The 17490-nt window shown below is 43.0% G+C and overlaps 1 protein-coding gene across 1 annotated transcript in view; it reads right to left on the reverse strand.

Moving 5' to 3' along the window:
* The window catches only part of pde3b (phosphodiesterase 3B), a 32882-nt gene that overhangs the window by 3989 nt on the left and 11403 nt on the right, over positions 1-17490 (reverse strand). Inside the window, exons 2-11 of the mRNA XM_040159899.2 lie at positions 4789-4839; positions 3941-4189; positions 3480-3631; positions 2447-2547; positions 2140-2353; positions 1963-2054; positions 1466-1617; positions 1153-1287; positions 701-812; positions 393-506 (exon numbers count right to left, since the gene is read on the reverse strand). Of these exons, the coding sequence (XP_040015833.2) occupies positions 393-506; positions 701-812; positions 1153-1287; positions 1466-1617; positions 1963-2054; positions 2140-2353; positions 2447-2547; positions 3480-3631; positions 3941-4189; positions 4789-4839 (1372 nt within the window). The remainder of the gene's footprint in view (positions 1-392; positions 507-700; positions 813-1152; positions 1288-1465; positions 1618-1962; positions 2055-2139; positions 2354-2446; positions 2548-3479; positions 3632-3940; positions 4190-4788; positions 4840-17490) is intronic.

The following is a 17490-nucleotide window of genomic DNA, read 5'->3' on the forward strand; positions in this document are numbered from 1 at the left end:
TATTCAATGGCAGCTGTTTTGTCTGCCTCAGTGTTAGTCGTCACAGTCAGACACGTTTATAAAAACATTCGATTTGAATAATCTGTCAAATAAGATGGCAATGTAAAAAATGTAAAAAAAAAAAAACCTTCATGTGTATTTCTTTTTTTAACTTTTCTGTTACTGAGACCAGGGAAGTTCACTTGGGAAATTGACTGTGTGCAGGCTCTTGGAGACGAGAGACAACTAAGAATGCGCGACCGCGGCTGCAATCAGTTTGTCGCAGATATTACAGAATGAAACGATGCATTTAGCCTGAGGAGATTGTTGCACAGCCATGTCTCCAGGTTGTAACCTGTGGTCCGTAAATGATTCAACAGCTGTGTCTATGAGCAGTGAGTGTACGAGCCCACCTGTGTCACTTCCTGTCACATGCTCACTGTGGATCTGCTGGAACCCAGGGATTGGTCGAGTGGTCAGGTACCAGACAGCATGGAGCACATCAGTAGCATGGACCCTGTTATGATCTGTTACCATAATACTTTAGTTAGTATATCGCACAATGTACAGCGCACCAGCACTCACTTGAAATAGTCGATACTTTATGAAAAACTAGAACTGCTTTCCATCTTGGCTGCACAATGGCGACACAATAAACAACTTGGGCTTACATAGAAAATTATGTGAGAGTATCTTGAAAACTACACGGTGAAATACTCACAGGGAATGTCCCTGTAGCCACTTTCCAGAGCACAGAAGTATGTCATGAACTCCCTCACAGGGATCTTGAAAATTTCAAACAGACAGGTGTCCTGGAAAAGGGTGTATGTCACCTGAGGAAACACAAACCAGCTTTCCTGAAACACCAATCAGAACACAACCAGCCCCCCCAGAACCACCGGAACATTGAAATACCTTAATGCACGTCACTATACAAGGGCAAGCAGGTCACTATCTGTGCAGATATGTCATTTCCAGCAAAAAGCAGACACTATTTACACTTACTGGAATATAATAATTTAATCAGTCAGACTACATGCAAAAAGCTGCAATGTTGATTATATCCAGTTCTTCAACTTTTTGCTTTTGTTAAAGAGAGTGGACAGGCTCTCAAATTATAAGACAAACTGCTAGAGCGACAGGAGATGACTGGCTTGTGCATATTGTACTAACATAGCTGAGTATCCTTCCGCTCTTCCCTCCTGTTCTGTCCACCAGGTCAAATATCTGGAAGTTCCAGGTATTCATCCGTTGCATGAGAGCCTCATGGTCCTCCAGCATAGGATCTAGTCTGAACTCCCTCTCACCCTGTACACAAGAAGAAATATAAGGTAGAAATTGGCATGAATTGTTTCCATTGAGATATGGTGTCAACATGGAAAACAAATGGAATCTCTACATGCTTAACCATTGTAATTAAGCCCAGATTAAAAAGCATGTCTGAAACGCATTTATAGTTGAACATTTTTTACAATTGTCTTCACACCTCTGATTCCTGAGTCCGCTGGTCTGTGCTGCAGCTCTTCTCCTTCTCCTCCTCCGCCGGCCGCTGGTTCTCTGCAACGTCCACAGACGCGTCCCCCTCCAGGCTCTCCTCCCTGATAAGAGGCTCTCCTGTGAAGTCCAACCCTTCGGCCGCTGCATCCACAAAGTACAGGAGGCCATGAGCATACGGACACATGCACGCACACTTACATATTTACACATCATTTTTTAAATCTTTATTCAATTGAAATGAATACATTGCAAACACAAAATAATGTGATTGCAATGTAATAAAGATATTACGCAACACCTTTTAAAAACAAACATTCACCTCGGTCTGTCTTTGTGTGCATGAACTTGCATTATGTTTGGGGTCCAGCAGAGGGCAACGTTAACTCCGTAGACTGCTTTCAGAAGTATTTTATCTTTTAATCTCCAGGACCACCGTCTGCCACATACCACGCCAATCGTTACTGCATCAAATACAGTTGTTTGTACCTGAGCGCCTGCGTTGAGCCTCACTGATAAACGGTTGATAGGATTCACCCGTTTCACCCCCGGATCCTCCCTTAAGCATCTGACGACCACAACTAGAATGGACACGACAAATCAGACACATGACCAAATGTGGAAAATAAACACAATGAAGCGTCCCTTCAGCACTGCAGGCCTCACCTGGTGCACAGTGGATAGGCGGAGCTACCCACGAGCCCTTGGGTGTATCCCGAGGGCTTGTGCAAGTTGAGATTGACGCTCGGCTTCGTCAGGAAGTCAGCAGTGTCTGGGAACTCCACAGGTGATCGAGTGACGGAGGTCAACAAGGAACCCGTGCCTGCTGTGAGCAGACTGTGGCTGGGTGAGGACACGGGGCTCAGGCTGGGAGATGCGCCTGAAGAGGACGAAAGAGAGAATGAGATACAATTAGAATCATGAGCAATTGATCCACGTAAAGACTCTGAGGAGTTTTATGGTCAAGTGTCACCTGCTCTCCTGGACCCAGCATGGTAGGTGAGAGTAACCGAGGAAGACCTCTGCTTGGGAATGGTGAGCAGGTTTGGATTGGGCCCGTTAGACAGGCCTGAGCTGGAGCGAAAAACAAACGTGTTCAAATGGAGCTTAAATATATGAATATATATATATATATAAATCATCTGTGACTTTAGCCCTTTAGCAAAGAAAAATAATAACATATGGAATACTAACGGTCTCCCTATAGGGTGTTTGGTTTTGATCCTCTTATACTCAAAAAGCTCCATGCCAACAAAATATTTGGTCTCTACTGCCTCCCTGAGGAGAAACACAGAAACTACACCCCCTTTCTCCACATTTAGTTTAGTGTTTGACTAAATTCAGAACTGAGTAATCAATTCGTTGCAGTCATTTTCTCAGACTTCCTCTCGAATCTCGATTCTCTTGTGCACAACTATTAACATTCCCTTATAGTGTAGAATTCTGTTCTAATAATCACTCAAACAAGAGAAATCACGATGATGTGTTAACAGCGCCTCCCGCTGTGAAAGATGAAACTCACACCACAGGGCTAAAAGGTACATTTGGATGTCCGTAGAAATAAAATGAAAAGAGAGTACTTCAAATCAATTCAAATAATACACGCGGTATACGGTTTCTAATTAAAATGTATGTGCTTTTAAAGATTCTTTGTAGCAGAGTCTGGCCTGTCCAAGGATTACAGCTAACTTTGCACTTCTGAATCTCAAGTGTCACACAAGCGGCTTCTTCTATTTGCTTTTTGTGATAATTTATTGTTTCAAATAGCACCAATGTCAAAGGTAATAAAAGTAGCACCTCAGCCGAGGCATAGTGCTGCTGAGCCACCCGAGGAGGAGTAAAGTCACGTGGCTAACATACCCAATTCATCCACTCCTAAACTGGACAGGTTCTGGGTGAAGTATGACCCAGGGGACGTTTGCAAGACAGTGTGTGTGTGTGTGTGTGTGTGTGTGTGTGTGTGTGTGTGTGTGTGTGTGTGTGTGTAGGTGTGCATTGGTTGGTACCTGGTCAAGTTGAGTTCAGGGTGGGGTCTCTTGCCAGTGTTGCGTTCCCAGCGTAAAGAGGCGGAGTCGAGAGAAGAGAGTGCAGAGCACGTGGAGGAGGTGGAGCTCCGCCTTGGCTGAGGGGTGGGGAGGCTGTTTCTGCTGCTTAGACCCTGATGGAAGAAGGAAGACAACGTTTTTTTATACAAACTGAAGACGCGGGTCATGCTACATAAACAACACTATCGGATCAAAAAAGCATTACTGAACTCGAGCCACATTCAAAAACAATAAAGCCAGCATGGGGCTGCGGCAAAACAAAACATACAAACACAGGTTCATGTGGTCAATATGTATAAACTGTTTACATTTTTGCCACAAAGCTGTTTCATATGTTTGGGCACTATGACTCCCCTTCGAGGAATTACTCATCTCTTTATGCATCCGTACTAGATTGGTGCAGTCGGAGTGCTTTCACCCACCTTAATAGTTTTCCTTTCACTCCTCTCCACAGAGTCCTCCACCTCATCGCAGGGGTAGAAACCTGGGAAGGGGGTGAAGGGGTTGACCCTGGGGCGGCACGAGCCCGAAAACGTCCCCATGAGGCTGGAGATGCTGCGCAGGGCAGAGACGGTGGGTGGCGTCAGAGAGGAATCCATCAGGAGGTCCGACACCAGGTTCCTGGCCTCGTTGATGACTGACAGATCGACGCCGTTGCCGCTCACTGCGCCCTGCCGTAAGCATCACGCCGATTATTCAGAGCGCCGACGGGCCCGGCACGTTCAAAAGTTGTCGGATCCCAAATTTTTTGGGCTTATGATTGTGCGGCCTCCTGCCAGAGTGCAGAAGACAGCGTGGCAGGCTACCGATTCATGCCGCTAAATGAAAAGGACGTTTCTAGTGTCCATATGAAAACCACAGTGCTGTTCTAATATCTATAGTGAAACCTCATAAATTGGGGGAGCATTGTAGCACAAACAGGTTTAATCCTTGAGTTATTCAGGGCAGGTTTCATGTATCTTGGCCGGGTTGGCTCCTGCATAACGGGAGCAAACAGGGATTTTTTTTAGTTTGTGGGACCTAAAATTCCTTGTTGGATTACGCAAATAGTTCAAACAGGACAAAGAATGTCTGAATAAGATAAAAAATGTGGCATGACAAGAATGCCAAGGCTATTGTACGCCAGCTTTTACACAATGTGTGTTACGCCTCACCTAAAATGTCAGCAGAAGAAGGGAGTGTGATGAAGGTGAATTATCTGTGTGTTACTTGGGTGAACCACGCCGGGTACTTTAGTTTAAGCAAAACCTAAACAAACACGAGTACTGACCTGATACTGTGGTTTGTACCAGTGCTTCAGATCCCAGTCCCACAAGATCATCTGAAAGACACGGGACACACAAAATTGCAAATGATGTTTATACTGCACAGAATAGGAACCGTATTTACATAGAAAGAGATCCGGCTTCGGCCTCTGTTCCATTATTAGCAGCCCGTCCTGTGACTTTTCAGTGAGGGCAGCGGCAGGTCAGCGCCAGAGCTTCTGTTGGTCTATTCTGCCTGTTATCTAAACACACAGCGCGCTAACGGTTTACATTTAAGCATTTCTCGCCCCACACAATGCAGTCTCTACTGCAGGTATTCTAATGCACAATGCCGTTGAAACACAGCACACAGACGGCCTTTCACCGAAGGCAAAACAAGAAAATCAAACGGCTGAAGCCACCAGTGCATCTACGAGGAAGCTGTGAGATTTTATCTGGCTCGAACTACGTCAATTGGCAGCGTTCCCGCGCTATCTGTGGGTAACCTAACAGGAGCTGTCACGCATGCAGGTCGCAGGGGTGTACAGTCAAAGTCGCAGCAAGCTGTGTAACACAAAGTCGCAGGGATGTATGCTGGGATAACCGAATCCTGTGGCTCAAGTACAAAATACAGAAATGATCAGCTTTGATTGCACTAACTAGGTTTGTCACACAGTCCAATTACACTTTTTGTATTTATTGATTTTCCTAACAGGGGCATTTCATTTAGTCATCTATGCACATTGGGGAAGCACTGAAATCCCTTTTGACTGCACAGAAGTTGAAAAATGGGATGAATCTGTCATCTGTCAATTGATTATATCAAGGATATCATAATATATATTCAATAAAATATAATGTAATCTTTACTATAGTGTTTTAATGGATAGGAATATGTCAGTCTACTATGTATTTATTTTTGAGAGCTAGAGTGCAGTCTCACCTCCCACCACACGGGGGAGAGACAGCCGGCCTCACACACACTTACAACCTCGACCTCAGTCGTGAACACACACCTCACATCTTTCTTTCAAACAGCATTGCATTTTAAGGAATAATCAACGCACATCAATGACAAAAAATATTTCTCAATGGATTAATAATGTGGTCATATTTATTCAGCAATGCCAAGAACTTCAACAAGGGATTCAGTAAAACAAATTCATTATATTTAAAGGATTTCATCTTTAAAGCTAAAAGTTGAAATGTCTCTTATATGCACTTCTTCAAGTAAGAATACTTATCCAGAGGTGTTACTTACTGTTCTGCAAGGGACACATCCACTGCGTTTAAGCTATAACTATGTTTAATAAACAGATCCATCCCATCCCCTCCAATCACTGTTACATGGATGTTGGGTGTTTGTCATCAGCCTCTGTACAATGCTTCCAAACATTTAATATGGCAAATAAGCACTGCCATGGCAACCCGACATAGAGGCCAGGAAACAATGCTCCATACACCATGGCAACGGGATGGCAGGAGACGGCCGGAGGACAGACTTGTTGGCCTTCTGCTTGTTTACAGAGCGATGCAGAAGGGCTAAATCAGAGAGGGAGGTGGGTAAATGCCCGAGGAGAGGATGCCATTAAGTGGAGCGTTAAGGACAGAGAACTATAGACAGATTTAAAAAAGTAAACTTAGACTTAATTAAATACGCTCTTAGTGCTATTTTCTACCGTCCCTCCAGATCACACACAGTGCACTGTGGCACTGTGTCTTCAGTCTGTCACACAATGCAGGGTAGTGTGTGTACAATCCGTCTGCACCACACTTCACAGGGTGCAATAGCACATTCTGTGCGTAACGTAAGCATGCATGTCGTGCCTGCCTCACATACGGTGCTGAATGGAAGGCCAACCAGCACCATCGCAGCGTATTTACAGTGACGGCCTTCTGCAAGTCACGGGATTACAATTGTTCAATGGACATTTTCTATGTTATGAAAACATGACATGAGGGCACACAACAACTGAGACATGCACACATGCAGACACACAAAACCTCTAAAAAAGTTTGCTACATTTTTTAGACAAACAATGTAGAAATCCAGCGCAATGAGGTACATTTCCATTTCTACTACTTTTACTACCACTTAAATAGATGTATTATGATTTTTATAACAATAAATATGATATATATATAATATATATATATTATATGTGATACCTTCTCATAAAATATTATTATGCTATTTTATGCAGTGTGTATTGTAGATAAAACTACAATAAAAAAATAATTATGCTTGAAGATACAAAACAAGATACAAAACAAACCAGGAGACAGATGCACACATCTGGCTTTTTCGCTCCCAAAACAGATAGATACCTTCAAAATGAGCAATTACAGTTCATTTTCTCACACAAAAACAAATTGGTCAAAACTTAAGCAGAGATTAGAATCCCAGTCTAAAACCTATGGTATTTACACATAGAATTTAATACATTGGCCCCATTGTCAACAATAGACTATCCAGCTATTTTGAGTCCAGCATCTGTATCGGTACACAGAAACATCACACACAATCAAACATGCACTGAAGCGCACTGAGGAAATATACACATCAAAATAACACTACACACACAACCCCCCCCACACACAGTGTTATTTAACACAAGTCGTAAATATTCTGAACAAGAGTCAATAAACCTGTGCGAGCAAGTCAACGGCCAGTTGTTACACCCGCGTGTCATTTTAGCTTGGCTCTGTGGTGTGAGAGGTGCTAGAAATGATAAAAGCACGCTAATAAGAGTGTGGGGGGGGACACAGAGAAAAGGTATCAATGAGGCAGACTGCCATTTGTGTGGAGAGAAGCAGGGAACTGCTGACGTCAGCAGTCTGCGGCGACACACACACACACGTCAGCGGCCCACTTGCACATGCACACGTCGCTAATGAGGGCTGGGCTCTCGCTCTGAAAACACGCACAGGAAGAAGAGCTGATAGAGAGAGAGGAAATAAGGCAGGCTGGCTTGATTCTCTTAAGCCTGTTAAGGAAAGAGAGTTAACCAGATGAGAGGACTGCAGAGCGAGCATGTGTGTGTGTGTGTGTGTGTGTGTGTGTGTGTGTGTGTGTTTGTCCTATTGGTCAGACATAGCTTGATCTGCCAGAATATGGCTGGGCCTGTACGGCACACTGTGCCGAAACTGTGGCAGGTGAACTGACGCAGACCAGCAGCTGAGGTGACTGAAGGAGATGCTGACTGAGATCAGAGAAACAGTCTCTGGACAGTTCCCTTTGTTGTAAATATTAACCTTACATATAAGCTAACAGGAAGTTGAGGTGCTACTGCTTTGCGTCGAAAGGAGTCAGCTGGGGTGTAACCGGGATGGGCGCCTCCCACTGGAGGTTTTCCGGGCAAGCCCAACTGGTAGGAGACCCACGGGGAAGACCGAGGACACGCCGGAGGGATTATATCCCCCAGCTGGCCCGGGAACGCCTCGGGATCCCCCAGAATGAGCTGGGAAATGTTGCGGGTGAGAGGGAAGTCTGGCTCGGCCAGATGGGCCTGCCGCCACTGCGAGCCGACCCCGGATAAGCAGAGGAAAATTTATGGCTGGAAAATACGGCTTAATGTGTAACATTTATGGTCGCTCTTTTACCAACAGTTATGATTTATGGAATAAAAAATAAATAATGAAACAAATGTATTGTAGGGTTTAAAAATCACTCGAAAAATTAAGATGACATGAATTCCTACGTTTAAAAAAATGGTTAGTAATACATCCCCTTTAAATAGCTGATAGTTTTATTAAATGTTGAAATCGAGCAGCCTTTCGAGCAGCCTTTTAGGCAATCGTGGACTTACTTTTTTTGGGTGAGTGGCTTTACAAATAATGCGGAGCGTTTTCTGACACGCTTGGTTGAAGGGTTCAAAGAATGTACTGAATCAGACTCAGTTGGCAGAAGACAAAAATATGAAGTAACTGAGCAGTTGCCAGTAAAATATTTGAAGAAATCAACCTGACCGGATACGTGTTCAAATCTTTGCCACCAGCCCCACGGGTCAACAAGGCCAACGGGAAACCTCTTGGTACTCCAGATGGCTAGTCCGCCTATGGCTGTCACCAGTGTTGTCAGGGCAACCTGGCAGGACCATGGAAAATTCTTTGACTAGGGAAAGGAGCCTGTGCAAAGTGTCATCCCTCCCTTTCACACTCATCTACCACTTCACTGGCCTGGTGTTGTTCAGCGTCGGCCCAGCAAGGGCCAGCGTCTATTGGTGTCGTCGGTAGAATTAGGTATGACCACATCTGTTTCTTTTTAAACCACATGGAATTTTTCCCATTTGGGGTCTGCAGTGAATTAAAACTTTATCACCAAATAATAAATGTTTGGTCTGGTAAAAGTTTGGCAATTGTAATTCTCCAATGCAAAACCAAAAAGGACCTTTCCCCATTTGATACATATAGGACAGAGACGTCTGCCTGGTCTTAAATACAATGGGACCATATGGAACTCTGCAAAGGCCATGACCTGTATTACTCAAAATAATGTCGTGTAAGAACTATAGTTCAGGAAAGAAACACTGCAGTTCGGTTTTCAAGGCACTTTGAGCTCCAAAAGTCTGAGTCCCATTTTATTTGGCCCAAGGCACAAATCTCTGCCGCCATTAAATCCAAAGCACCAAAACAGTATTGATAAATAGCACTACAGGTAAGCGGAAAAATACATTTCTTCTTTGTATATGAGGGTGAGTTGTCGCTTTAACACGCATTTTGTCTCGTTATTCTGGTTGTAAAAATGGTTCTGTGAAATCGAATGTTACAAGTGATAAAACATGAGCCGCAAAGAACAGCGGACTCATCTGCCCTGCTCCTGCAGAGCCACTGCTCTACATGTCAACAAACGCTAGACGCCGATGGTTTTGGCCTGGTCAGCACAGAATTATCACCTAAATATGTTCAGTGTGAAAAGAGAAACCGTTCCAAAGCACGAAGTAGAGCTGGTTGCTAGTGTCTGTGTAGCCTCGGGTCACATGACATGTGCTGCAGGGGGACAACAGGGTGGCCACCTTGAATGAAGGCCACACAGCCACAGCACAGTAGGAGCGCTGGTGTCACTTTACATAATGTGGACCCCGTTTCCTTCCCGATGGTAGCTGGGATTTTATCCAGGTCCCCCCCCCTGCAACCCACTAAGGATCATCGCTATAGAAAATGTAATCGAAAAAAAACATAATTGGATATTCAGCTTTGATTTAACACACAGTCCAGATATTACCAATATGTGATTACATTCCAAGAAGTGTTTTATGAAGGGTTGAAAGTTAATGGATGACATTCTTCGTAAAAGGTTTTCTGTGCTGAGTAAATGCAGTTAGACGTTTCTCAGTATTTGGGATGGGCATAAAACTGTAAACACAATGGATAGCGACAGCTCACAGAGGGCGGCACCAATACTAATAGTGTCTGGAGTTACAATGCATAACTCACCTCCTCAATTTTGCATTGAATTCGCAATGTTGTGTAATCCAATTTAGCTATAAAAATCATAAGCACGACAAATATGTATAATGACATATTTTGCGAGAAGGGAGAACTAGGCAAGTTCTGTCTAAGGCCCATAGACACACACACACACACACACACACACATTCATTCCTTTGAAGCGGGGAAGATAGCAGTTGCAGTCTGCTTCCTGGCTGCTGTGAATATGTCAGCCAGCTGTGTCCCCAGAAAAAAAGCAGATGGACTGAAATGAGGTTGAGAAACAGTGAGAGGAAGAATTACAACCGTGCACGGAAAATGGAATTTACATGGTTTCATCCGACATTCAGTACGGTCTCCCCGGTCGCTTTCCAGCATAGGGATGAAAAAAAGACACCGAGGTCAGTACTGGATTTGCCGAAGCAAAAGCATGAACTGAGGAGGCTACGGAGAAACACACTTGAAAGCTCAGGGAGGGAAGGCGAGACTAGATATCCCTCAGGCCGCTCTGAGGCCGCAGGTGTGTCCTCCTTCAAGACATAGTAAAGCGTCCCAGCAGACTTTCTACGCTGTCAGATTTACTGCTTCTCTCATTTGACCTTAGATAACATTGACATCCAGCACAAAAAAGAATTGCAAGAAATAAATAAAGATGACTGGCATGGTTAGTGATGCATTAGTTATCCAAAGACTATTTATAATTATTATTATTTTTTTATAATATATATTATATAATATAATATGTTTTTTGTACTCTTTTTACTACGCTAGATTAAACTCCACATTTCAAAACAGGCCAACTGTTTTAGCTTTACATCAAACCAGTAGATATTGCGTGACATGGATTTGCATCAACCTGCATTTTACAGCCAACCGAGTTAGATGGTGTTTCTACTGTAATCTAATATAATTCCTCATGATCGTTTTGCAGTGGGAATATATCAGAGCGGAAGAATATCTTCATTTCTACACATATTCGGTCAGTGTGTGACGCACAAGAAATGAGCTACTAATCCTCATCTGTACATGCTACTCCACCTATTGTGTTCATTTGCGGTACATTGTGTTGCAGACAATGCATTAAAAGATCATCACGTGGAACAAGCAACACGATTTAGCAAAAAGATTGTCAGCAACTCCCGTGGTAGCAGTTGGAAAGCAAAGCATTGTTATATGAAACATTGTTTTTAAAAATGCCCCACATGCTTGAAAGGTCAGCTGCTGCTAGATGATCATCAACGCAGATGATGACCAAAGGACCTGGATGTGTCTCAGCAGAAGAGATGCACAGTCAGGATTAGAATGACTCTTCTCTACTTGCCTCGTACATGCACAGCAGAAGAAGAAGAGGTCATCATGAAGCCTTTTGAGAAACAATGGTTACAACAAAAGTGGCGTAGTGCAATGTGAAAGGTGAAAATAGATTTAAGAAAATGAAAAACAAGTGAGAATTTTACAAAATGCCAATAAAATAATGATTTTGCAATATAATAGTACTAGTAGTACTAAAGATTATGAAACGAAATGTCATTATTAAAACACTGATTGTGGATCACAAGATCCAAACAACAAACAAGGGGACTAGTGGCAATGACACCTTTAGGAGAACAGAACGTTAAGAGGTTACTTTGGTGTAGGGATGTGGCAACAAATGTGTAGCTTAAAACCAGACACATCCTTCAGTTTAACTGTCAGCATGACTCACACAGAGAAAGTGAGTCAATGCTAATGCCACAATCTGAGTAAGTTCACCCTAGCACATCAATGACAAACGTTTTCCCACAAAAGGTCTGTTTCATTGTCAAACGACCCGTAACGTTCTGGTTCTACACAAGATCATAAGGCGCCAGCTACCAATGCTGCCAAAATACAGCCTGCACACCACCTGCCGTGTTTCTAAGAACTACAAAAGCACACATTCAATTGTATTTTAATCTGAGTGACAACATGCGTCTTTTCCTTTATAATCTAATGCCACAGTGTGCTATCTAGAAAATCAGAAAAGACAAGACATTTATACATAATCCAACTTGATAAGAAAAGATAAACTGATAGAAGATAAGCCGTAGCTTATACGGTATTTTCTGGTTCTGGTGTTTTGAGACGCTCTCCCTTACACTCACAGCTACTGTGCAGTTCAGATTTGCTGTAGGTATCTGTATTAACTGACACAATGCATTCTACACACTGCGAACAAATATTTAAAAATATCCATTATGCAAACAGAGTTCAGCTTGTTAAGACAGTGAAGCAATACAACTGTTAGTTAGTAAAGAAAAAACGGGCCGGCCTCAAATCAAGTCAATTGAGAAACCTTTAGGATTACAATTTTACATAACAAAAACATTAAAGGGATTTAATCCACGGGTGACTGGCCGCACATTTCCGGGAAATCACTCAGTAAATCATGCCCCTATAAATAGTTGCAGGCAGTCTTCACTGCAGGCTATTAATGCAAGTTACATTTTATCGAAGCTTGGATTTTCTTGTTGACCTGTAACGCAGCAATCCATCGCTGTCACAAGAGACTGGCAAGAATATAGGAATACGTGACCTTTGGAGAGTGGTGGCACAGAGCCCAAGTGTAAATACTGAATAGTACTTCACAAAGTCCTTTCTGCTGACATTGATTTGCAGATCTGCAGGTTCATAAATATCCCGGGCTCACCCAGTGTTAACACAAGTAATTATTAAAAGGACCATTGACCTTATGACGCACGGAGAGTACAAACACAGCCTGACGAGGGCCTCCTAAGTCGTCACGAAACATTTAAGCAGCTGTTTATTAAGGCGAAATAAGTAACCACATTTCAGTAGTCTCTGTTTGGTTTCCCTTTTCTTACATCACTATTTCCCTCCACTGTTATCAGCACAGTTGGTCTGCAACCAGCTATTTGGAATGAGTATAATACAAATATGCAAGAGCACAGAGGTGATCTCAGTGGCAATGTTTTTGGTTGACATCGTGCCCACGGGGCTCTGGACCAGATGGCTTTACTGTCCAAGACATCCGGCTGCACACACAGGTGTTTTATACATTTTTGGTTGCACGGCTCGTTGTTCCATAAATTTGATCCAAGGTTGTTTACGATCGTACTCTGTGAGTTTGAGTCCCGGGCGGCATTTGGGATCTACTGGGTTTTTACTCCCGAGACACAATTTAGAACAGGCTATTTGTTTACGTATAATTCAGTGCTGAAGCGATCAGTAGATGAATGGAAAAGGAATGAATGACTACAATTCAGTAATTTATCAAGCAAGACTGCTGCACATGCAGAGTTTGCAACTTCTCAAAACGTGCAAATGAGCTACACTTTCTCTTTCTTTAATACCAATGTAATATTTTGCATTTCTTAAAAATTCATTCTAATTGTTTTAAATCAGTCCATATTCTCAGCATATTCTGGCTTAGACTGTTTCATGTCATGTATGTCCTTCACACGCAACCCGTTTTTTTACCATCTGCGGAACCCAAGACCGAGCTGTAGTTTGGAGGCTGGCAGACCTGAGTACAACAGGAAGGTTCTACCTGATATGGACATGAGAGCTCCATGAGGGAGGCTCGCTGCCTTGTAAGGGAACATCTGGTTTTATCATGGAATCAGTGCAAGCTCCTCTCATAAACACGACCTAACGCCTGAGCCCTGCAGCTCTGGCCAATAACAAGCATGTGAACACAAACGCCATCCATCAGAGCCGCGCAGTGGGAGGAAGAGTTCACAGGGAAGTAGAGAGGGCGAGACAGACACAAAGAGCAGTGAGAAGAGACGGAAATTGTGTGTTAAGTAAATCATTTACAATTAAGAGGCCAACGCTGTCTCTGCGGCTCCTTATTTCGACTTTACGTATCAAATTTACAAAGCTGCCTTTTAAAGCTGAGAAAAAAAAGGAAAAGATGAAGCTCACAGCTGCACAGTCGTCAAGCTAAAAGGTCAAAATCAATGGGGAACTGGCTGCTCTTGAGCGGCTCAACATCTGTCTACTAGTCGTTAAAGTTAGTTTAGATTGCACATCATGAAGGTAATTTAACAAAATCCAATACACTCTTCTCGGCAAATCCATAATGAGGGAGTCTGTGGGCTCCATAGAAACGTAGAACACTTTGCAGCCTGTCCTTTCCTGCCCTCCTGATTGTGGAGTGAAGGCCTGGGATGCATCATAGACGTAAAGGTCACCATTGTGTCGGGCTCCTTCGTGTGCTTTTCAAAATGCCTCGCAGCTACAGCGTTTTTCTGTATGAAGATTGTAGCAGGATGTTATTTTTACAAGGTGTGCTTGTCTATAGAAACTTTGCTAACTGATATAAGATCATAAAATAAGTGGCTGTAAAACACTACGTTCACATACACCCCCCCCCCCTACACACACACACACACATGCATACACACACAGACGCACAAAAGTCCAGAGAAAATTTTTAGTACGCTCTGTAGCTACATGGAGCCTTTAAGCAAGCTTAAGCTTCCTACCTAAATGCAGACAAAGTCAGCGACTCGCTGTTGAAGAGAGTGAAACATGTAACGACCTAAATACACACACATTTTTCAGTTCAGGTTTGTGGACCTGCACTTTGGACTAAATACAGGAATACCGTTTTAGGGTCTGCGTTTGTAATGGTATACTATTTTACTTTCAGTCGCTACTGAAGTTGCCCTTTAAGTACTTACTACTGCACGCAGTAGTTGGATTGGAACAACACCTCTTCATAACATGCGAGTAGAACTTTGACCCTCTTGCTCGTACATCAGCTGTGCCAGGATTGTGGGTCAAAATATCCCAAAAAAGCATGTTGCTTGCAAACTCCAAAAGGCCACCGGATGTAGTACGACATCCTGGTATTTTTGGCATATTGCATTTGAGAGACTGTTCTGGGACTAAATCTTTTCCTGCTTATGAGTGTGTATCTAAATCCGTTTAAACGTAAACATTTCACAAACTTCCAGAATACCTTCGACAGCTAAAGTGTTCGTAATCCAGTTCTGTCACTAAATTTAACGCAGATGATTCAGGGCAAAACGCACCTTCTTCTGGCAAGGCGATCGACAACTGAACGCTTTTCACAAAAACCTGTGTAGTTAGAAAAACTGCGAAAACCTCAGGGACTAACCAATATACTGCAACAGGCCTAAAATGTATTTTGCAGCTAAGTGCAACATAACAAAAGCAATGAGGTGACCTTTCACGAGAACTACCCCCTCCGGCTTGGTACAGGAGTAAGGTGTTTCACATAATGTAGACTCCCTGGTGTGTAGTGCACACATAATGAAGCGACACTGTCAACATGGCAAAATGAAGAAGATGAACATGGAGAAGCTGCTATTAGTAAAGACATAAAGAGTGCTAAGATCCAAACAGTTAATTTCATAAATTGATGCTTTAAATCTGTTCAACAGACAAAGGAACAACAAAGCATTGTGGAATATCTATTACTTGAGGGCGACCTTCATCGGAGGATCCAACATGTGTCTATAATTAATTACTTCTGCTGTTGATGCATTCAACAAATACAAATCAGTACAAAATGTATTCTAAATGGCTACCAAGACTAATGTTAGAAAATGCAGGCATGTGCAGTTTAAACGGGCTGCTTTCAAATGGACAAGGGTCATGACCCCCACCCCACTCCTCTATATACCATCTTCAGAACAAGCAGCCTCGGCGGTCAGTGCTGACCTGGTGCGGATCACAACACGATGCCGGAACCACCAGAGATCAGCATTCTACTGCAGTGAGGAGAAACTCAGGGCTCGGGGAGGTCTGCCTACTTCGCATGAGACAGATGCCACACGGCATAAATACTGGAACACTGGCTGGCTGTCAGATGAGTCAGAGTCAAATAAACAGGCCTGAGGTAGGTTTACTAAACACAGATTGGAGAGCAAAGGTGAGGACTCCACATACCCTGTTTACCAAGTTTTATGTAGTATACAGTCCTCTAGGTATAAGTACACTGCTGAAAAAGAGCACTCCTGTTCTTTAATAAAGTCTATAAAATTTAAAAAGGTTAGATTTGTTTGGATTAAAGGGCACGAGACATTTAATTTACCTACTTACTAAATTGAAACAAAGCTATTGAATTGAACGGTTTGATTGGATTTTGGAGGTCATATCATTTCGGATGTACGCACCTGCCACCGCAGAGCTTGTTGGCCAGTTGGTGTGCAGTATTTTTAAATATAGGTGTGGTTTACACTTTACGAGCATAGTGAACTGACAAGGATCCAAGTGGGATTGACACGTATTAAGCTTTGTTGATAGCGAGCCTCCGATGGCACCATTGGCTGCAGGATGCTCTGGATCGCCAGGGGGCGTACGGACAAAATGTATCGCGAAGAACCAAGAAGACATTGAGTGTACCAAGAAGAAAGCCATAAACCAAAATCCACAATGACTTAACTGGAAACTCATATCTCGTGTTCCAGGACAACTTCATGGCTCTTGTGCAAGCCTTGTAAAGAAACAAGACAAGGAATAAATGTACTATAAAGAAATGGAAGATAAAATATCCCATAAATTATTGAACTTGGCAGACAAATGATACACTTAAATGAAGATTAAAAAATGTTGTTGTTTTTTTAGATGGGCATTCTTTGTAAGATCGCCAGACATGCGGACACTTCAATCGGTGGACTATTCGTGACAGCGTGATCGCGTGCATCCCGAGCGCCAAGGTAGAGAATTCAGAGGTGCACGACCAGGCGGATCGCAACACTTTCACACACTTTGCACGAGTGTGCACTTCACTTTCACTACACATTGTATCAGAGCATCTGGTATTCAGTAGTAGCACCTACCGAATACTAGATGGACAAATCAGTTAGCTCCAGTGATACATACTGAACAGACTCAAGGAAAACAAAACCCCACAAAACATTTCTGTGCTGTTGATTTTGTAGAGTTGGGTCGCCCGAATGTGAACTGAAGCTTGTTTTTCTGACCGCTCTGTTGATCCAACACATCCAAGCTGTTAACTTCACTGCATCGTCCCCAGCATATTAATGTGTCCCAAACATGATGAATGGTCTTTGCTGGATACACAGCCAAACAGACCTCTGGGATGCTTTTAGTCTGAGGTAAGATTGCACAGATATAGTTTTGTGGTTGTGTTTTAGCAATGCCGGTCTTTAGTGATTAGTTACAACATTGATACATGTGATCAAACAGCGGGTGAAATAGATAATGACTATGAGTTGTTCTTTCAAGCATATGGAGATTAATAGGCCTGTGTTGGTCCTGTTTAACACATTAGTGTTGTATATCCAGGTCTATGTCGCAACCGTTGAATGCAACTATAATTG

Source organism: Gasterosteus aculeatus, chromosome 12, assembly GCF_964276395.1.
Source record: "Gasterosteus aculeatus chromosome 12, fGasAcu3.hap1.1, whole genome shotgun sequence".
NCBI classification, from domain to species: domain Eukaryota; kingdom Metazoa; phylum Chordata; class Actinopteri; order Perciformes; family Gasterosteidae; genus Gasterosteus; species Gasterosteus aculeatus.